Genomic DNA, 18277 nt, shown 5'->3' on the forward strand with positions numbered 1-18277 from the left:
CGCACTGCTGCCTGGGCCTCGCGTCACGCCGGCCCGCAGTCCTTCCTCTCCTCGTCACCTCCCACCCTTCTCAACACGTTCGTCCTCCTCTTATCGTTTCTTCTTGTCTCTGCCCTTCTCTGCTCTGCTCTTCGCGTCTTCTCTTCATCATCACGTTCCCACATCACTTCACCTCCTTCCCTGTCCTTCGCCTATCCCACTCGCATCCGCTGCCGAGTGCCTCATCAGCCTCACTCCCCTGTTGTGGCTGTTCTTATCGGCGAGCAGTGGAGAGAGCACCGCGCGTGCACACGAGTGCGCGTGGCCATGCTCTCTCCGCTTCCTCGCCAGCCTCTGCAGGCACAACAATGGGTTGAATGCCAGCTGCAGTCGAGTCGTTCCTCCATCCTTGCGCTCTGTGTGATCGTGTGTCACCAACCTCTGGCCGGGGTCTGCAGAGCACCTTGAGACTCGAACACATGACGCTGGGCGTGAGGGATATCATAGACGTACACGTAGGCAGTACAAGCAGGTACAGAAGGAGACAGGAGTGCCGAGCAAGACAGACAGCAAAGAGATGGCATGGGACGATCATGCGTCAAAGGTGGCGCGGGCCTCGAGCACGGCCTTGGCGAGGGCGTCGTTGGCCGTCGAGGCACCGAGGCAGTCGGCGATCTGGGCCGTGACGGCGGCAGCACTGCGAGCTAGCGTCAGCAATGGCCTCGGCAGAAGCAAGCCTCGCTGCTACTCACTCGACGTTGCCATAGACGAGCTGCACGCTGACCTTCTCGGCATCAAGCACGGCGCCGCGCTCGAGCAGGCTCGGCGGCGCACACTCGACACTGACGACGAGCTTGGCGCGCCGACGCACGAGCAGCACGTCGGCCTGCAGCAGCATGCTGGACTTGCCGGAGGCCACGGCGGTCAGCGTGCTCGGGAAGAGCGTGTTGAGATGCTCGTGCGCGGCGAGCACGTAGCGCGTGCGCGTCCACGAGCGGGCAATGTCGCGCATCATCTGCGGGCCAGGGGTGAGATTAGATCTTTAGCAAGCAGACGCGAGACGTACCGTGACCATGTCTGCGCCCGCATTGCGCTCCCTGGCCTCAGTGAGCACCTGCAGTGCCCACACGGCGACCGGGCTCTTCTGGGCGCTTGGCGCAAGCGCCAGGTCGTAAGACGGCACGTGGCCCTCCTCGTCGATGCGCAGCGTCACCTCGAGTGCACCGTCGTGCACCAGCTCCAGCACGCCGTCGGCCGAGTCGTCGCGGAGACGCCAGAGATGCAGTGCCTCCAGGTTGCGCACCTCGCCTGGACGCGCAACAGGTCAGCAGACGCCCTACACACACGCGCAAAGGCGGCGACCACTCACGGAGCAGGCGGGCAGCCTCGCCCTTGGTGTAGCCCTTGATCTGCTCATACACGGCGCGCGCCTCGGCAATGGCGCTCTCAATGTTGGCGCGCTTGCCGTTGGCCTCCTCGAGGCGTGCATCGACGCGCGAGACTTGCTCCTCGAGCTCGCCGTTGCGTGCACGGATGCCCTCGAGATGTTGCCTGCGCGTGTTGCATCAGCGTGAATGTCCGGCAGCGGCAAAGCCGACGCAGCAGCGTCACTCACCCCTGCTCCTCGATGCTCTCGTACAGCCCCTCCATCTCAGCCGGGTCCGCCTCGGCAATCAGCTCGCGTCTTCGCTTCTCGCGGCTCAGCTCGCGCGCCAGCTCCTCGCGGCGCGCCCGCAGCGCCGGCAAGATGCGCTCGCGCATCGCCGCGCCCTCGGTCTGCACGACTTGCGCATCCGCCTGCAGCCGATCACGGTTCGTCTCGAGCAGCGCCACGAGCTCCGGCCCAAACTGATTGTCGAGCCGCCAGCCGTAGTACTTCTCGAGTGCGTGTGCACGTGCTGCCGACTTCTGCAGCTTGCACTGTGCCTGTGTGGCAAGGTGGTGCGTCAGCAGAACGTCGACGGCGCAGGGGGCGCGCAACGCACCTCGGACTCCTTGCGCGCATCCGGCTCGCAGGTGAGCACGTCGTGGACAAAGGGCGGCGGCTGCTCCAGAAAGGCCGTCTCCGTCTCTGTGAGCTCGGCGCGGCCCTTCTGGATGTGCTGCTGCAGCTCACGACAGGCCGTGACGAGGCCATCCAGCATCGGCACACTGCCAGCTGCGGCCTTCGCCATGCGCATCGTCTGCACACCTGCGCGCTCTTCGGGCGCCGAGGCAGGACGCTCCACCTGCCGGCGGCTCGCAGAAGTGATGCCCTCGTGGAACGTCACGCCGAGGAGCGCAAAGAACTCGGACACAGAGACGGCACGCAGCGACTCGGCCTCACTGCTGCCCATCCGGGCGCTGTGGAACGACGACGTCGACGTGTCGCTCGGCTCGGGCGCATAGGTGGCCGCCATGAAGCTGCTTCGCGGCCGCGATGGGCCAGACGCGGCGGCCGGCACGTAGGCCTTGCGGCCGGGCGCACTCAGCGCTCGTGCTTCTTGCGCGACGGCAGGTGCAAGAGGGCTAGCCGGCGCCTCGGGCTTGACCGTCTCGAGCTGCAGCGCAGGCGCTGCGGGCACCGAGACACGCGCCACCGGCACACGGCGTGCTGGCGACTGCGTGCCTGCGCCAGGCGACGGTGCGCCGCGCAGCGACTGCCGGAACTTCGTCGGCGAGTTGGCACGCGCCGGGCTCGGCTGAGCAAACATCGACTTTGCGGGTGAGGCACGCTGCGAGACAGTGCCTGTCTTGGCGGGCGACTGTGGCCGAGAGCCGGCGCCGGAGAGCGCTTGGCGCTTCGAAGGCGTGGTGGCCACGCCTCGAGGAGGAGCGAGGGCGAAACGATGCGGCGACACAGGCGCGTGCGACTTGCGAGGCGAGGCGGTAGTCGGTCGAACAGGACTGTTGATGCGTCCGTGTGCGATCGTCATGTCCATCGCCGAGGCGTCTGCTGCGTTTGGCATCATTGCCGAGTCGTCCCAGTCGTCCGTGTCGAACGTCTCGTCTGCCGCACGCTTCTGGCCCGCAACAGAGCGAATGGCGCCGTACGCCTGCGTCATGTCCATCGCCATCGACTGCTCGCCCTCTGTCTGTGCGACCGAAGCGCGCGAACGCCGCGGCGCGGCTGAGCGCCGTGGAGCGGCCGCTGCCGGTGCGGCCAGGCTGCTGCGCCGCGCCACGTGCTGAATGGCGCCAAGGGCCTGCGTCATGTCCATGGCGCTCTCGTCCATCTCCATCGCCTCCTCCATGGTCTCATCGAGCGTCGCCTGGCCGTTGAGCTGCACAAGTCCGCCCACGGCCGTCGTGAACTCCATCGTCTGCGTGCGATTGTCGTCTGTCGCACGCTGCAGTGCCGCGTCGTTGTCCACCGAGTCGTCGAACGACGAGTCATCCTCGTCGTCTTCGCCCTCGACGTAGCGCTGCGCCGGAATGCCAGAATCGCGGCGCCGCTGCGGCGCTGCACCGGCCTGGGCAGACACGACGCGGCCGAGCGCCTGCGTGAACTCCATGCTCTGCGACTGGTCGCCCGCTGGCTGAGCGCCAGTCAGCTCCGAGATGTCCATGTTGCTGTCCTCGCCGGCTGCGCCCGCCTCTCGGTACGACGAGGCGATGAGCAGATCAATGTCATCCTCGGAATCGCTGTCCGAGTCGGACGTGGCGCGCGAGACCGACGAGGAGGTCGTGTCGGGAAGCAGCGGACCCTCTGCGTTGCCGGCCGGCTGGATGCGCATCGTCGGCTCGTCCCGCTCAAAGTCGCTTGGGGCACACGTCAGCGATGTCAGTCGCAGCCTCTCCGCATTCACTCACGTCCGGGCCACCATGCGTGTGAATGTGACGCGCCGCTTGCGCGCCGCTGCGACTGCCGCATCGCTGCGCCCGCTGCCCTCACTGCCAATGGCGATGGTGTGCGAGCCAGAGTAGGCCAAGGCGGCAGCAGGCTCTCTGGCGCTGCTCTCCAACGCCGCTGCTGCTGCATGCGCCTCTGTCGCTGCAGCGTCGGCGCTCTCCAGAGCCGGCGTCGATGCCGAGCGCACGAGGGCCGGCGGCTTGGCTGCTGCCGGTGGTGCGACGCCGGCGTCGTCCAGCACCTGGTTGATGCTGCTCGACGAGCCAAGCGGCGCAAGCGGCGCAGTGAGGTTGAGGCCGGACGAGACGTACTTGCGCGTCGTAGGAGAAGGCACGACGCCGGACGGACTGGCAAATACCTGTGGAGCGCGCGTGCGGATGGAGGACTTGCGCGGGCCGGGCTGCAGAGGAGGGTGAGCCGGGCCCGGGCTGCGAGCGACATGCAAGCTGCTTACGACGTGGCGGCGCGACGCCGGCAGCAGATCGTCGTCGAGGCGTGGCTCGGCGGCGGCGGCATCGAGCTCCTCGGCCATGGCCTGCAGCTGCTTGCCGCCGACGCTCTGCGGGCGGCGCGCGAGGCGCGGCTTGGACGACGAGGCGGCGGCGCTGCCGGCAGCAGCGGTGCCGCTGGCTGCGGCGGCGGAAAGCGAGCTGCGGCCCTTGCGTGGCGAGCGGCGAGCTGGCTCGGACATGCTGAGGAGTGAAGGTGGTGGTGGCAGCGTCGATGGGCCCCTCCGCTGGCCCAGGTGTTGCGTGATGCTCACACGCGTCGGGCTGCCGCGGCCCGACGCTGGCGGCGCGTCGGACAAACACGCGTCACGTGCCGCCGTGTGGAGCGGCAGGCAAAAGTTCGGCGGCACCCGGGCGGCGCAGCAGCGCACGGGCGCTCGCGCGACACACTGCCGACGTGCCCGTGTGGCACAGCGCTCAACGCCCGAAGATCTTCGCAGCGCCGTGTCGGCGACTTGCCTGCCGCCGTCGCTTCACTCTCAACCACATCACGCACCACACACCGCACACACGCACACCATGAACGTCTACGAGTTTGAGCCCGCCACGCGTGCGTCTGCTCGAGCCGCCGCCGCCGCGTGTGCACGTCGCAGCCTCGTGCGGCATGCACCGCGGCGCCCCGCACGCCTCCACTGACACGCCTCGCAGTGAGCAAGGTCGATGCGCTGAAGAAGGAGTTTGAGCAGGTCGACGGCGACATCCGTGAGTGGCAGCGGCGCGCGGCTTACCCGCACCGTGTTCACGCCGTGCTGCAGAGCGCCACGCGGCCAAGCTGCAGAAGCCGCTCTACGCCAAGCGCGCCGAGACGGTCAAGGACGTGCCGCAGTTCTGGTACAAGGCGGTAAGTGCAGTCGCTGTTGCTGCCGTACATGCGCTGACATCCGTGGCAGATGAGCAACTGCCCGCACCTTGCCGCCTACGTCGACGACAAGGACCAGGACCTGCTGCAGAAGCTCGTCTCGATCAACGTCGAGCAGGACGAGCAGGATCCGCGCAGCGCCACCGTCACGTTCGAGTTCGGCGACAACGAGTACCTCAAGTCGAACACGCTCGTCAAGAAGTTCACCGTCAAGGCCGACGCCGCGCCGCTCGGCAGCGACGAGGGCGAGTGGGTGGAGGACGTGACGCCGCACAAGACGGAGATCGAGTGGACGTCCGACGAGAAGAACCTCGCCAAGCAGCTGCCGCTCAGCAAGCCCGGCGAGGAGGACTTCCAGCCCGGCTCCTTCTTCTCCAGCTTCTTCGACGCCATCGACGAGCAGGTCACGGTGAGTGCTCGGCGTGGTCTGGTGCTGGTGGCACCCTGCTCACACATGTGCACATTCCGCAGAACGCGCTCGGCGACGCCATGGTCAACACGTTCTTCCCGAACGCCATCAGCTTCTACACCGGCGACCTCGTCGGCTTCGAGGAGTGAGTGTCGTGTGAGGGCCTGCACGGGCACAGCTGACGTTCTACGCCAGCTTCGAGGGCATGGACGACTACGACTCGGAGGACGAGGACGACGAGGAGGACGACGAGGAGATCGACCTCGAGGAGGAGGAGAAGCGCCCGACGAAGAAGGCCAAGAGCAAGAAGTAAGCGGCTCCTGCAGTACCGAGCGATTCTGTTCGCTCTCTCTGCGCTTCCGCCTCGCATCTCTCCGCACCTCGCATCCGTATATCTGCCGCTCCTAGTCACTTGTCGCCCGCGCCATTGGCCGCTTAATCTGGCAGGCCCCTCCTTTATCCCATCTCGAGCCTCGCAATCGAACACACACGCTATGAACAGACGTGCAAGAGGGTTGTAGGCGCCCGACGGAGGATCTACAGGTGATGCAGCGCAGAGGAAAGGGAAGTGGTGCAGAGAGGGGATATCACGAATCGACAGGACGAAGGAGCAACGCCGGGAGCACTGCCGCAGGTGTCTTCCCGACCGCGCTATGCCTGGCTCGCGCCGATGCTGCGATGGCTGGCGTTGCTCGGCACGCGCGGCCGCTGTGGCGAGCGCTCCTCGTCGAGGGTCTGCGCCGCTGTCTGCACTGGTGCCGCACCAGTGGCGCCCGAGTTGGAGCTTGCGCTGCGCACCGGGCGCGCAGGCAGTGCCGTCTTGGCGCTCTGCGAGGCGCTCGTCGGCGAGCCGAGCGTGGCCGAGGGTGCCGGCGCCGGCGCAGCGAGCTGCGGCGTGGGCGTGGCGGGCGGCTGCGTCTGGCCTCTTGTGCGCGTGAGCAGCGCCTGGATGGCCGAGAGCCACTTGATCTCCTCCTCCTCCGTCGGTGCGCACACGACAAACGTGCGCTTGGGCGTGAGGATCTTGAAGCAGTGCTCCTTCTTGCGCTTCTGCGACTCGCCGCGCCCCACGCCGGGAACGCTGACGCCGCCCATGCCGAGCCCGATGTTGGACAGGCCGCTCGTGACGCCAGACACTGCGCTCGCAGACGGCGTGGCGGCTGCGGGAGTGCCAGACGTCGATGCGCCGGGCGACAGCAGCGGAGCAGAGGCGCCCCGCTCAGCTCCGGGCGCTGCTGTGGGTGTCGCCTCGGCCGACTGTCCAGCAGCAGCAGCAGGTGCCGCCGCATCGGAGCCGGCTGACGCATTGGCGCCCTCGGCAGACGGCAGGCTGAACGAAAAGGGCGCGCCGGCGTGCGACGGGCTCTGCAGAACGGGACTCTGCGGACCGCCGCCCGGCGCACTGAGTCCGCCGACGGGCTGGCCAGTCTTCTTCGACGTGTACTCGAGCGCATCGAGGATGGACGAGAGCGGAATGGCGCGGTTCGCCTTTGCGTCCTGTGAGCGGCGAGAGAGTCAGCGTTCTGCTGCATGTGGCCTCTTCTGTGCGGCACTCACCATGTGGCTGCGCGTGTACATCAGCGTCGAGCCGGTGAGGACGAACCAGCGCTTGCGCCACGTCTTGCGCCGCGAGCTCTGCTTCATGAGGTAGCCCTGGTGGATGACTTTGTTCGGATCCGTGGCGCGCTGCGGTGTCTGCGGCGCCGAGGGTGCGGTGCGCGAGGCAGACGGCGTTCCTTGGGCGCTTTGAGGCTGAGCAGGAGCGGCGACAGGCTGGCCGGGTAGCGGCATGGCCAGGTCCGCGACTTCGTCCTCATCCCAGTCCTCTTCCTCCTCATCCGACGAGCTCATCGCACCCGCGGCGGCAGCAGCGGCAGCAGCTGCGGCAGCCGTCGCGGATGCGCCGCTGCCTGGTGCGCTGTCCGGCTTGAGGCTCCAGCCAGTCGTGCGGCCCTCGCCGCCCGACGAGCCGACGGACGTGTCGCGCGGCGCATGCGGCGGCCTGTCGCTCGACGAGCCCTGACGCACGGAGCGCCGCCGTGCCGCGCCCTCGCTCTGCGACACCTCGCCGCTGGAGAGATGCGGCGACGGCGAGCGGGCCGCACTCGGGGCCGCTGCCGTTGCCGCAGCGCCATTGCGCAGCGCCGGCGGGCTGCTGCCGAAGCTCTGCCCGGCAGATGACTGACTGGCATAGCTGAGACCAAACTGCTCGGCGCTCGCGCCCGCCGCCGCACGCAGTCCCTGGCCGCCGTGCTCGCCCTCGGACGCACTGGCGGAGAGCGACGTGGCGGTGAGTGGCGAAAAGGCGAGGCCGTCGCGCGAGGCGCCGGCCTGCTGGCTGCTGCCGCCGGGCGACGCCAACGAGCCGGGAATAGCGCGAGGACGGGCTGGCGCATCATAGCGGCCCGCGCCGGGGATAGTGACGGAGATGGTCTGCGGCGTCGGTGTGTTTGCGCCTTCGCCTGGCGTCGGCAGGTCGCCGTCGTCGCGCTCGTGCGAGCTGGTGATGGTGCTGCGCTGGCGCACCTGCTCCTTGACGTCGAGCAGCGCCGCCAGCCAGCTCTCCTTGTCGGCCTTCGAAGAGGCGCGCACGTAGTACTGCCGCGACGACGTGACGATGCCGAACGCATGCTCGACGCGCTTCAGCTCGATGGACGCCACCGTGTGCACGTCGCCCATGTCGATGAAGCGCAGCAGCTGGTACTCCTTTTCGTTCTTGTAGTAGCACAGCTTCGACGAGCGCAGCACGAACCAGCGCTTCTTCCAGTTCTGCGAGCGCGTGTCAGCACAGACAAAGCGTCGCTGCGGCAGCGGCTGTGTGCGAAGCTCACCTTGCGCTTCTCGCCGCGCTTGTACAGGTAGCCGCTCTTGACGGTCGTCTCGTTGCGCAGCTGCTCGCCCGCCGTGCCCTCGTCGTCGAGCGCCGCCTCGTCGCCGTCGTCGCCGTCGTCGCCCGAGCCGAACTCGTCGTCGGCCTCGCTTTCGGGCGCCGAGCCGGCACTCGAGGCGCCGCGGCGGTGCGAGGGCGAGCGGTGCGGCTGTGGCTGCTGCGGTGCGGGCTGCGGCACCTGCTGCACAGGCTGCGGCGGCGCCTGGCTGCTGGGCTGCGACGAGGCGCTGCCGCGGCGGAGTGCCGCGAGCGTGGCGGGCATGGCGCGCGCCGGGCGGTGCGGATGCGCAGTGGACAAGAGGAGCAGAGGTGGCAGAGGCAGTGTGGAAGGGCAGGATGCGCGGGGCCGAGGCGGGGCGAGTGCGGGGCGGGCGCGATGGAGGCCAGGCGCTTGCTGCGCCCGATGTGGAGCGCCGCTGCCGCCAGCCAGAGGAGCAGGCCACGCACGCCACGTGCGCGACGCCGTGCGACCAAGCCATCGCCGCCGCCGCGCGCGTCCAGCTGCCCGGCTCCGCGGCGCCGCTCCCAAGCCCGCATCGCAGCGCACCCGGCTTGCCTCCGCACCTCGCGCACCCACTCACCATGTCCTCGTCGCGCGCTCTCGCCTCGCTCCCTCGCGCATCGCTCGCGCGCTCCGCCGCGCCGCTGCGCAGCGTGCGCCACGCCAGCGGCGGCGGCGCATACAACCAGCCCTCGGGCCGTCTCTTTGCCGAGCAGGTGCGTGCGGCTGGAGGCAGTAGGCGTCGCTAGAATGCCGGGCGCTGACGCTGCACACCCTGCAGCCGCTGGCAAAGGGCCAGCGCCGCGAGAAGGAGGACTGGGAGCGCATGTGGTTCTGGGGCATGTGGGGCGGCATGGGCCTCGCAACTGTGCTGCTGTGGTACAAGCCCGACACGAGGTGAGTCGTGCGCGCCAGACAAGAGCAGAGCGGCAGGAGCAGGGGCAAAGAGGGGCATAATGAGGCGTCTCTGGCTGTATGAGCGCCAGGAGAGGCTCGAGGCTGGAAGCAGCACTCTGTGCATGAAGCGCAGCTCTGCTCGCATCTGTCGTAGTGGTGCCGGGCTCGAGCTACATGCTGCGACTTGCCCGCTCTACACAGCCGTGTGCTAGGTTCACTGCCAGCTCTGGACATTCATAGCGTCTTCCAAGGCGACGGTGCTCCGTCTGGGCCGAGTGCCGAGCTCTCTGCTAAAGAGAGCGGCGCAAGGGGCGCCCTGCTCCCAACGAGGTCGCGCCCGGCTCGGGCGACGTCGGCCTGCTTGTGCGCTGCTGGCCGCGGCCTATGCTGCTGGTTGAAGAGTCCAGAGGAGCGCCGCAGCTCTGTGGGCCTCTCGGGCCCGGTGCATACGCTGCTTTTGCGAGTGGAGTGGACGCCGCGCTTGCCCCAGCGCCGTGCGCGGTTCGCTGCCTGTGGCGGCTAGGCTCCGTGTCGTCCGCTCTCTTCTCTTCATCTCGCGATGGCCAAAGTCTAACGGGTGCCTCTCTCTCGCAGCATCAAGACGTGGGCCATGGCCGAGGCCAAGGAGCGTCTGGAGAAGGAGGGCGGCACCTGGAAGTACGTGCCGTCGGCCAACTCGGGACACCCGAACGGCGCATGAGCGGAGGATGGGAGAGGGCTGGGAATGATGATCTGTAAGAGAGACGGCCTGGCGCATGGTGAGAGACGAGAGGGCCTGGCACAGTGTCCGGTGGAACGAGGAGCAGAGCGCAGACATGGTCCGCACGAGTCGGCGCATCGTCCGGGAGCATCTATGTCATTGCCGGTCTCGACCAGGCTGCGCACGCGCTTCCGCCTCTGCCTCTGCCTCGAGCTTGACAGCAAACGGGCTGGCCGCTCGCAGTCTTGCGCCCACGCGCAGAAGCAGAAACGGCGACAGCGCCAGCACGGCAGCGATGCCCGCCAGCACCGTTGTGGCGATCTGGTAGTCCAGCGCTTGGTACACTGCAGGGCGGCGACGTCAGAAGTTGGAGTCGATTCAGAGGAGCAGTCGAGTGCACTTACTGCGCCGCGCAAAGAGCGGAAAAGCTGCATGCCGAGTGGCTGTCAGTCCTTGTGCAAGGTCCTCGCAGCAAGCTCCTCACCTGTGGCGAAGATGTTGCGTGAGAAGGACTGTGCCGCCAGTGCCGAGCTCGTGTAGCTGCCGTAGATGTCGCCAAAGTACTGAAAGATGGAGACGTAGAAGAGGAAGAGCCCTGCCATGAGTAGCGCCGAGGCGATCTGAGGCACCGCCCACGGCAGGCGCGGCAGCGTCGTCCATGCGTAGAAGAAGAATGCTGGCACAGCAGGGGCGATCAGATGGGAGCTCGTGTAAGTCTCAGGCCCACCCTTGGTGCTCACCTGCAGCGAAGAGCACGCCGCCCACGCATGCCTCTCGCAGGCGTGCCTCGGGCGCATGCGTCTTCTGCATCGGCCAGCGGCGCGTGCTGAAGACGTATGCGAGAAAGCCAAGCACGGCGCCGACTGCCAGGCCCACAAAGGCGAGGCCCGTCGTGCCGTTCTCGTCGCGAAAGCCGTGCTGCGCAAAGACGAGCGGCACGCTCTGCAGGAAGAGGTAGAGGCAGCCCCAGGCGAACGAGATCCAGATGCAGAGCACGGTCGTGATGGGCTCGGTGAAGAGGAAGCGCAGCGGCCGGATCGCCGAGACGCTCAAAGCGCCGCGGAGCTTGGCCATCCGGCTCTGAAGCGACTGCGCGCCGTCTGGCAGGCCACTGCGCTGGAGCAGCTTCTTCGGCAGCGTCTCGCGGTTGAGAAACAGAAGCGCGAAGAGCATCGACGGGGCGCCGAGAAGAAGCTGTTGCAGTGTCAGCATGCTGGCACTCGCCATCGCGACTCGCCATCGCTCGCCACCACGACTCACCATCGTCCAGTGGATCCAGCGCCAGCGGCCATCAATCGTGGCCCAGGCGAAGCCGACGGGGCCCATCGGAGTGCCAGCAAGCGCCGAGAGGGCGAAGAGCGCCATGGGGAGCGTGCGCTCCTCCTTCAGCCAGATGTCGCCGCTTTGCACAGGTGTTAGCTGCAGTGCAGGCAGACGCGAGGCTCTGCCGGCTCACAGGGTCCCGCCGACCATGGTGCTGCCGACGCTTCCGGCGGCGCCGCACAGAAAGCGAGCCTGGAAAGGGTTAGCGCAAGGCCGACTTCAGCAGCAAACAGACGCACCACCAGCACGGTTGCGGCATTCTGAGCCAAGGCGACGGGCAGGAAGAAAACTGGTGTGCGCGGTTCAGCGGCAATCGACGCCTGTTGTGGTGCCGTTGATCCTCACGGAAGAAGATGGCGTACGAGACGAGGTAGACGTATCTGCGGCCCACGGCCTCGCTCAGCGGCGCCAGGATGAGCGGCAGGAGCGCACACGACAGCGTGAAGCTGCGCGAGACGTCAACAGCTGTGCCAGTGCACTTGTCCCGCTACGACGTACGCAGAGATCCCAGCTACCAGCAGCAGCCGTGGCTCAGCGAGATCGCGCACCATGGCATCGATGCCGAGCGACTGGAAAGGGCAGTCAGCGCCGCAAGTCACCGCATTTGGTTCGCCTCCTACGCACATACGCCGACGCAGCGACGGAGATGAGGCTGGAGAAGTAGCAGGCACCCAGCGTCACCGTCCACTTGCGCGCCGCGGACCAGCGCATCGGGTCGTCGACGACGGGCGGCTGGTGCTGCTCCGCAGTCGACGGCGCCGATGATCCCACATCGGGCTCTGGCTGCTTCTCTGCGTCGACAGCCTCTGCACTTCTGGCATGTGACCGTGCCTCATCGCTCAAGGCTGTCTTGATGTCGCCGCCGTTGACGCCTGCGGCTTGCCTCTCCATGTTGAGGAGCCTCCTTCTCGCCGGGCGCGCGGCGTTGTGGTGTGGGGAAGCAGCTCGCTGTGCCGCCTCCACCGCTCCTGATCTTCAAATTCGCGCCCGCGCCGCGCCGCGCGCTCCATCCTGACCATGCCCGCTCGCACGTCGCTGCGGCAGCATCATCGATGCTGCTCAAGTCTCGAGCTGACAGGCTGTTCTCGAGGCACACTGGATCTGTAGGACAGAGCACTGCGTGCGTCGAGACGCACTCGGTAGCTCAAAGCCGCTTTGAGGACGGCGTGGCGCGCGCCATGTGCGCCTTCTTGTCGCCCGCTCTGCGACCGGCCACGACCTCCTCCTGGATGTGAGCGGCCTTTGCCCCCTCGCAATGCACCTGTGCTCAGTGCCGCACGAGAGCGCCGGGCGTCGCGGTCTTCCGTCCGACTGACAGGGTCCGGCGAAGCTGCACGACATCGCGCAAGGCACGGATGCGGCTGACGGCCTGGCTGGCCGCTCTCCTGGATGCCAGATCCTCTGCTTTGCGCCGCCAAACATGGAAGCGAGTACAATCAGGGCCGCGACAGGCAGCTGTCGACCTCCGCTGACCTAAAGCGTGAGAGACGCACGCGCGGACGAGGGCACGAATGTTCTGAGCGTATGACGAATGACGACGGCCATGCTGCTCGGCTGACCGTGGTGTGCAGCGTGCATCTCATTCCGATGCAAGGGTGCGCCGCGGGCCCGCAGCTGCGGTACAGCTGTCTCAGGTGTCTCTTCTCTGCAGAGAGTGAGCAGCTGAGACACGCACGGAGGAGAGATCTGCGAGACGCAGCGCACGGCCCTCGATGTAAGCACATCTCCGCGGTGCCCTCTGACCTCTCTCAGCGCCGGTGCGGACATTTGCGGACCCGATGTCCTCGCTCATGCTGCATCGCCGGTGCGAGGAGGTCGGGCAGCGGCCCATTCGACGCCAGGGTGCTGCACTCGGCGGGCGTTGGCAGGAAAGGCCGTCTGCACCTCTGCAGCGCCGCGCAGCGCAGCGCCAGGAGCGGTGCAGCTCGCTCGCCGCAGTTTGAGTCAGAGTCAGAGTGCCTTTCGCGTCGCGTCGCGCGTCGATGGCGTGGCCACTTCGCCGCCGGCGCTGAGGCTGCATCCCATCGGCGCCGCCCTCGTGGTCGCGAGGCACTGCAGCTGCGGCACAAAGGCTCGGGAGAGTCGGGGCCAGGATCCGGTCGGCCCCATCGCTCAGGCACCATCCATGGCGACGTCTGCGCAGGCACAGCGGTGTGCTGCAGCCACGCCAGGCGCAGGCACGTGGCTCCGACGCCGGCCGGGCGCCGACAAGGAGTGGAAACAGGCGAGGAAGGGACAGCAGAGGATGCCGCCCTGAGGTGAGGGTGGAGTGTCGACGTCGGCTCGTCACAGTCGCACGAACGCCAGCTCCACGGAAGCGCAATCTCGACGTGGGGCAGGCAGGAGCGGGAGCAGACGTCGTGTGGGGCCGCGTTGGGAGCCGAAGAAGCGCGAACTGCTTCCCGTGGGGTCCACGTCGCATGAGCCACGCCAGCACGATGTCTGCCCTCTCTCGCTTCTGCTCAGCATGCAGGCCGCTCAGGAGGCAGCCTCGCTGATGCCTCGGGCATGGCTTTGCCCCAGTGGTGACCATTTGCGAGCCGGCGTGCGGCAGGCCGTGCGAATGTTCATGCGGGCGACGACGCTTCGCTGGCGGCCCGCTGCGTGCCAAAGAGAGTGCGGCGCATCAGACGCAGGGTGCATGAGCAAGATGTGGTCTGTCCAGCGCTCGGGAAGGAAATACTGTGGTTGCTCGGTGCGAGGCAGAGTACACGCGCTCGGCAGGCCGCTTCGCGGCGCGCACAGGCAGTCTGCAGCCCTGCTCAGGCTTCCATGCCGTCCATCGACGCCGCCGCGAGCTTTCTGAAGCTCGATCCTGCGTCCATCAGGAGCTCCTTGCTGAGATCTGTTGATAGAGCGTGGAGCGGCTTCATGTTGCGCTCGAAGCGGCGAGGGCAAGCGAGCGGCTGCGCGCTACGGTGAGCGAGCGGCACAACCACGGCTGCGCAGGGATGCGCGCCGAGCGCTGGCTGCGGTTTGCCCATGGCCCCATGAGCACGCTACGGCCGGGAGAACGGCTGCATCTGCAGCATGCAGCGCAGGGCAGCATGGGCCGCTTTTTGGAACAAGGAGCTTTGCAGCGTGCAGGAGCGGGAAGGGGAAAGGAGGCTAGCGCGGCGGCTCCGGCGGCGCGTGGGTGGGGACCGCGAGAGGGGCAGCGAGAGGAGGTGTGCCCAGCACACGGCGAGTGGCACTCCAGGGTCTCGACGACGACAAGGCGCGAGCTCAGAAAGAGCGCAGCAGCCGCAGCTGCCACGCTGCCGGCCAGATGCCCGGCTGCAGCTGAGCAAGCCGCAGCCGCAGGTACGGGAGCCCGCCGAGCTCGACGGCACGGCAGCCGCAGCGGGCCGCACGCCGGGAGCGTGTCCGCTGCAGCACCGCGGCGGCTTGCAGCGTCCTGCAGCTCTCTCTCGGCCGCTCCGTCACCGTCTGCTGCTGACTTTGTCACAGGGCACGCTGCGCGCTGCCTTCGTGCGGCTGCTTGGGCCCTCTTGGACGCCCGCGGCGCTGCATGAGAGATCCTCGGCGCCACCTCCCTTCCCCTAATCGAGTCGCCGTCGCAGCGCTCCTGCGCATGCGCGCGCGTACGCCCGCCCGCTCCCGCTCCTGAGCAGAGCGAGCGACCCGAGAAGAGGACGCAGGACGAGCATGCACGGAGGCGGCCTCGTCGCGCGCGGCGCGCGTTCGTCCGGCGCGCTTGCGACGCTCTTGCCATCTCTGCTGCGCTGCCCTCTCGCGCTCGCTCGTCGCTGCAGACGCGACTCGCAAGTGCCGGGCCTTTTGCGTGTGCGCTGCACTGGCGCAGATCCTGCCTCTGCCCGAGCCCACATGCTGAGGTGCATGCGCCGTGCGTCGGCCAGCCGCAGCATGCACGCACAGGCCGGCCCGGTCTCGCCGTGCTCCCCGGAAGCAGCGATGATGCGCTGTGCCGTGCCAGATCTCACTCTGCGATGCGCTGCAGCACGCCGCTGCGCGACCCTGCACGGTCTCAGAGCGCAGCTGCGGCTTGCTGCCGAGCAAACAAGAGGGCGCAGGGAGCGCTCGGTACGCGCGTTGGGCGCTGGAAGGCAGCAGCGGTGCCGGCAACGCCTGCGCTGGTGCTGACGGCTGCGGCTCGACGAGGCGGCATCCTCCATGCTCGTCCTGCGCTGTTTGCAGGCCAGCTCAGGGCGAGCTAGCGGAGCGCACTAGCCTGCCGCGGCGGTGCGCGTGGTGAGGTGCGGTGCAAGCGGCGGAGGAAGGCGCGGAGCATGCTTCCCGTGCGGCGTGGCGACAGAGCGCACTGCAGCGTCGGCGAGCTGCAGCTGCAGCTGCGCGGTCGCTGCGCCCGAGGCTGCTCGAGGAATTCACAGCCAGCGCTGCGCTCACACGCCGGCGCATGCCTCGCTTTGCTGCCTGCTCGGCCACAGAGCGGCAACGCAGGCGGCGCTGCGAGGGCCGCCGACGCCGGCCGTGCCTCCGACGCTCGCCGCCTTCGCCGCCGCCCTCGCAGCTTCCCTCCGTCCCGCACTCTCCGCACCCTCTCTTCCTCGCTCGGACCCCCTGCTCCATCTCGTCTCGTCGCGGCCGTCCGTCTCGCGTCCAGGCTCTCGGCTCTCTCTCTCTCTCTCTTTTTTGCTTCGTCTTCCTCGGCTCGTGCTTTCTCTTGCACGCGTGCCTCTGTCACCCTCGCATCGTTCTGCCGCGTCGAACTCGAGGTGTCTCGCACGCGCACACGCGTCATCGCTCCTCCGTCCAGCGCAAGCGGCAAGGCTGCGGCACGGCAGCGAAGCTGCACCTGCTCCTCTGTCTGCCTCCTCTCTCCTCCACCACACCCGATCCTGGCCCCTCCCCACCCTCGCGCGCGCGGCGGAGGCGCGCCCTGATCTCCTCGCGGCGCGCACATGGCGTCCGAGTACCCGGCGAGCGCGCTGCTCGGCAACGCCTCGGTGCCGCTGCCGCTCGTGCGCACCGGCGTGCTCTTCATCATCGTCTACTCGACATGCACGGCGCTGCTCTTCCTGCTGCTGGCCACGGTGCTGCGCCGCCACTCCTTTGGCGAGGCCAGCCCGGCCGAGCGGCGCGCGCGCCTGCCCATGCTGGCAGTCTTGAGTCTCAGCATGGTGCTAGGGTTACTAGGCAGCATCTTGAACACTGTGAGTGGCACGTTGCGCTGCTGGCCGCAGAGCAGCCTGTCCTCTTGCGACCTCTCTGACCCACTTTGTGCAGGTCTTTTGGGCAACGCTCCTGCTGCGCGACCGCGAGCAGAGCACGATGCGCGCCGCGCCGTACTGGTGCGCCACGACGTCCTTTCTCTTCATCACGCCGCTCGTGGCGCACTGCGCGCTCGTGCTGCGCATCGTCGCCTTCTACCCGCCGATGCTGGCGGCAAGCGGCAAGCGCTGGGCAGTGGCGGCGTTCCCGACGCTGATGAAGGTGGTGCGGATACCGTTCATCGTGCTCTACCTCGTCGCCGGCTACCGCTCCGTTGCGGCTACCGGCGCCGGTGGCTTTGACGAGGGCCTGGCGCGGCCAATGGAGACCAAGTGGGCCGTCGCCTACTTTGCCCTCACGTTCCTCGACAACGCCTACACGACGCTCTTTCTCCTGCGCAAGTTCCACCAGCTCGGCTACGAGGCTGGCCTGCACGACAATGCGCTGCTGGTGCGGCGGCGGACATGGCTGGTGGACCAGGCCAAGCAGACGTGCCTGGCCATCGGCTTCAGCCACATCATCCCGACGCTCTTCACGCTCGTCGTTGTCATCTGCCTGGCGACGCCGGCCGTGGGCCGCACGCGCAACGGCTTCATCCTGGTCGCCAATGTCTTTGTCAGCGTGTTCGGCTCGACGCTGGCGTGCACCAACTCGAGCGCACGCTGGCGCGACGATCGCTTCGCCAACGGCACGCCCGGCCCGCGCAACTCGGTGCCGCGGCGTGGCTCGTTCAGCGACATCGAGGGCGGCCTGCTGGCGCGCGGCCGCACGTACAGCATCCAGCAGCAGTCGCAGCAGCCGACGTCGCAGAGCATGCTGCGCGACACGAGCTCCGTGTCGTGCATGACGGCGCTCGACGAGCGCCGGCAGCGTCGCTGGCGTGCGCCGGCAGGCCGTCAGGTGCGCATCGGGCCGGCGCATGCCGAGGCTGCCGAGACGGCTCGGGCGTCTGGCGCCGCACCACGGCAGGCGCCGCTCTCTAGCCGCTCGCTGGCTCGGCAGCTCGCGGCCTACGCTGGGCCCGGCTCCGGTCTGGGCTTCTTCCGTGCGCCTGCGTCGTCTGGCGAGCCGGTCGCACCGCACCACCCCGTCTACACGCACGACACGGAGAAGACGCTCTCTGCCGGCAGCAGCTCCGGCAGCGCCCGCTCAGGCTGCGGCTCGGACAAGACGCCGGCGCCGTCGTCGGACGACGAGCGTCTTGCGCCGCTGAGCTGCGAGATGACCGAGCTTGGCCGGCCGGCCTCGGCGAACCCTCCGTCGTCGCCCTTGCGCCAGACGCCGCCATCGCGCCGGCTCAGCGCCTGGGCTCTTTTTGGCTCGCGCACCGGGCAAGCGAACGACGACGCCGCTGCCTCGCCGCGCACGCCGCACCCGCTCGCCACGCCCATCATGTCGCGCTCGCCGTCGGCGTCGCCAGACGTCTCCGAGGCGTGGCACAGCGCCGCACCCGACTTTGACCTCGAGGTCGACTTCCGCCGCAGCCGCTGAGCCCGCATGCGCTGTGCACACCGTGCCACTCGCATCGCTGGGCTCGTGAGCGCCGCCCACACAGTCTCTCTCTATCAGCACCACTCTCGCACCCTCTCTTGGATTCCGTTAGGTCTCGCTCTCGCACAACATGTACCACCACCCACATCCTTTCACTGGCGACTCGCAATTGCACATCTTGCATCGGAGAGAGG

General features: G+C 68.0%; 7 protein-coding genes across 7 annotated transcripts; 3 read left to right on the plus strand and 4 right to left on the minus strand.

Annotated features, from left to right (window-relative positions):
- Positions 1–464: 464 nt before the first annotated feature.
- Positions 465–4516, minus strand: FA09DRAFT_327448 (hypothetical protein). The gene is made up of 8 exons (XM_025741405.1): positions 4266–4516; positions 3772–4211; positions 1965–3720; positions 1595–1905; positions 1349–1530; positions 1046–1287; positions 732–994; positions 465–676 (listed from the first exon to the last, which is right to left on the minus strand). The coding sequence occupies exons 1-8, from the start codon at positions 4500–4502 to the stop codon at positions 571–573; spliced, it is 3537 nt and encodes a 1178-aa protein (XP_025601000.1). The 5' UTR covers positions 4503–4516; the 3' UTR covers positions 465–570.
- Positions 4517–4827: 311 nt separating this feature from the next.
- FA09DRAFT_303824 (hypothetical protein) lies at positions 4828–6167 on the plus strand. The gene is made up of 6 exons (XM_025740452.1): positions 4828–4870; positions 4969–5022; positions 5076–5161; positions 5211–5588; positions 5651–5733; positions 5784–6167. Exons 1-6 carry the CDS (start codon positions 4840–4842, stop codon positions 5899–5901), a joined length of 750 nt encoding a protein of 249 aa, XP_025601001.1. The 5' UTR covers positions 4828–4839; the 3' UTR covers positions 5902–6167.
- Positions 6168–6239: 72 nt separating this feature from the next.
- Positions 6240–8740, minus strand: FA09DRAFT_358091 (PH domain-like protein; the record flags this gene model as incomplete). The annotated part of the gene is made up of 3 exons (XM_025744910.1): positions 6240–7085; positions 7146–8357; positions 8420–8740. 3 exons carry the CDS (start codon positions 8738–8740, stop codon positions 6240–6242), a joined length of 2379 nt encoding a protein of 792 aa, XP_025601002.1.
- Positions 8741–9135: 395 nt separating this feature from the next.
- Positions 9136–10070, plus strand: FA09DRAFT_282075 (hypothetical protein; the record flags this gene model as incomplete). Its single annotated transcript, XM_025739820.1, has 3 exons — positions 9136–9195; positions 9261–9376; positions 9971–10070. Coding segments are annotated over 3 exons (276 nt in total), but the record flags the coding sequence as incomplete, so codon positions are not given.
- Positions 10071–10212: 142 nt separating this feature from the next.
- Positions 10213–12324, minus strand: FA09DRAFT_327450 (MFS general substrate transporter). Its single transcript, XM_025741406.1, has 10 exons — positions 12024–12324; positions 11898–11968; positions 11745–11845; positions 11639–11688; positions 11533–11591; positions 11337–11478; positions 10817–11270; positions 10561–10752; positions 10481–10504; positions 10213–10420 (listed from the first exon to the last, which is right to left on the minus strand). Exons 1-10 carry the CDS (start codon positions 12288–12290, stop codon positions 10233–10235), a joined length of 1548 nt encoding a protein of 515 aa, XP_025601004.1. The 5' UTR covers positions 12291–12324; the 3' UTR covers positions 10213–10232.
- Positions 12325–14779: 2455 nt separating this feature from the next.
- Positions 14780–15641, minus strand: FA09DRAFT_327451 (hypothetical protein). Its single transcript, XM_025741407.1, has one exon. It carries the CDS (start codon positions 15533–15535, stop codon positions 14942–14944), a length of 594 nt encoding a protein of 197 aa, XP_025601005.1. The 5' UTR covers positions 15536–15641; the 3' UTR covers positions 14780–14941.
- Positions 15642–15888: 247 nt separating this feature from the next.
- Positions 15889–18270, plus strand: FA09DRAFT_358094 (hypothetical protein). The gene is made up of 2 exons (XM_025744911.1): positions 15889–16534; positions 16608–18270. The coding sequence occupies exons 1-2, from the start codon at positions 16283–16285 to the stop codon at positions 18081–18083; spliced, it is 1728 nt and encodes a 575-aa protein (XP_025601006.1). The 5' UTR covers positions 15889–16282; the 3' UTR covers positions 18084–18270.
- Positions 18271–18277: the final 7 nt, after the last annotated feature.

The sequence above is a fragment of the Tilletiopsis washingtonensis genome, assembly GCF_003144115.1.
Source record: "Tilletiopsis washingtonensis strain MCA 4186 unplaced genomic scaffold FA09scaffold_2, whole genome shotgun sequence".
Lineage (NCBI taxonomy): Eukaryota > Fungi > Basidiomycota > Exobasidiomycetes > Entylomatales > Tilletiopsis > Tilletiopsis washingtonensis.

What these genes read in the sequence shown, in the direction of transcription:
- FA09DRAFT_327448 (XM_025741405.1), bottom strand. Translation starts at nt 4,502, where the DNA reads ATGTCCGAGCCAGCTCGCCGCTCGCCACGCAAGGGCCGCAGCTCGCTT. An exon ending in CGAGGCTGCCCGCCTGCTCC is followed by an intron (nt 1,288 to 1,348) that starts GTGAGTGGTCGC and finishes TTGCGCGTCCAG; the next exon opens with GCGAGGTGCGCAACCTGGAG. An exon ending in CTCGTCTATGGCAACGTCGA is followed by an intron (nt 677 to 731) that starts GTGAGTAGCAGC and finishes GCTAGCTCGCAG; the next exon opens with TGCTGCCGCCGTCACGGCCC.
- FA09DRAFT_303824 (XM_025740452.1), top strand. Translation starts at nt 4,840, where the DNA reads ATGAACGTCTACGAGTTTGAGCCCGCCACGC. An exon ending in CGCAGTTCTGGTACAAGGCG is followed by an intron (nt 5,162 to 5,210) that starts GTAAGTGCAGTC and finishes CATCCGTGGCAG; the next exon opens with ATGAGCAACTGCCCGCACCT. An exon ending in CCATCGACGAGCAGGTCACG is followed by an intron (nt 5,589 to 5,650) that starts GTGAGTGCTCGG and finishes CACATTCCGCAG; the next exon opens with AACGCGCTCGGCGACGCCAT.
- FA09DRAFT_358094 (XM_025744911.1), top strand. Translation starts at nt 16,283, where the DNA reads ATGGCGTCCGAGTACCCGGCGAGCGCGCTGCTCGGCAACGCCTCGGTG. An exon ending in TAGGCAGCATCTTGAACACT is followed by an intron (nt 16,535 to 16,607) that starts GTGAGTGGCACG and finishes CACTTTGTGCAG; the next exon opens with GTCTTTTGGGCAACGCTCCT.
- FA09DRAFT_327450 (XM_025741406.1), bottom strand. Translation starts at nt 12,290, where the DNA reads ATGGAGAGGCAAGCCGCAGGCGTCAACGGCGGCGACATCAAGACAGCC. An exon ending in CGGCGTGCTCTTCGCTGCAG is followed by an intron (nt 10,753 to 10,816) that starts GTGAGCACCAAG and finishes CTGCTGTGCCAG; the next exon opens with CATTCTTCTTCTACGCATGG. An exon ending in ACGCAACATCTTCGCCACAG is followed by an intron (nt 10,505 to 10,560) that starts GTGAGGAGCTTG and finishes CTCGGCATGCAG; the next exon opens with CTTTTCCGCTCTTTGCGCGG.
- FA09DRAFT_327451 (XM_025741407.1), bottom strand. Translation starts at nt 15,535, where the DNA reads ATGGAGGATGCCGCCTCGTCGAGCCGCAGCCGTCAGCACCAGCGCAGG.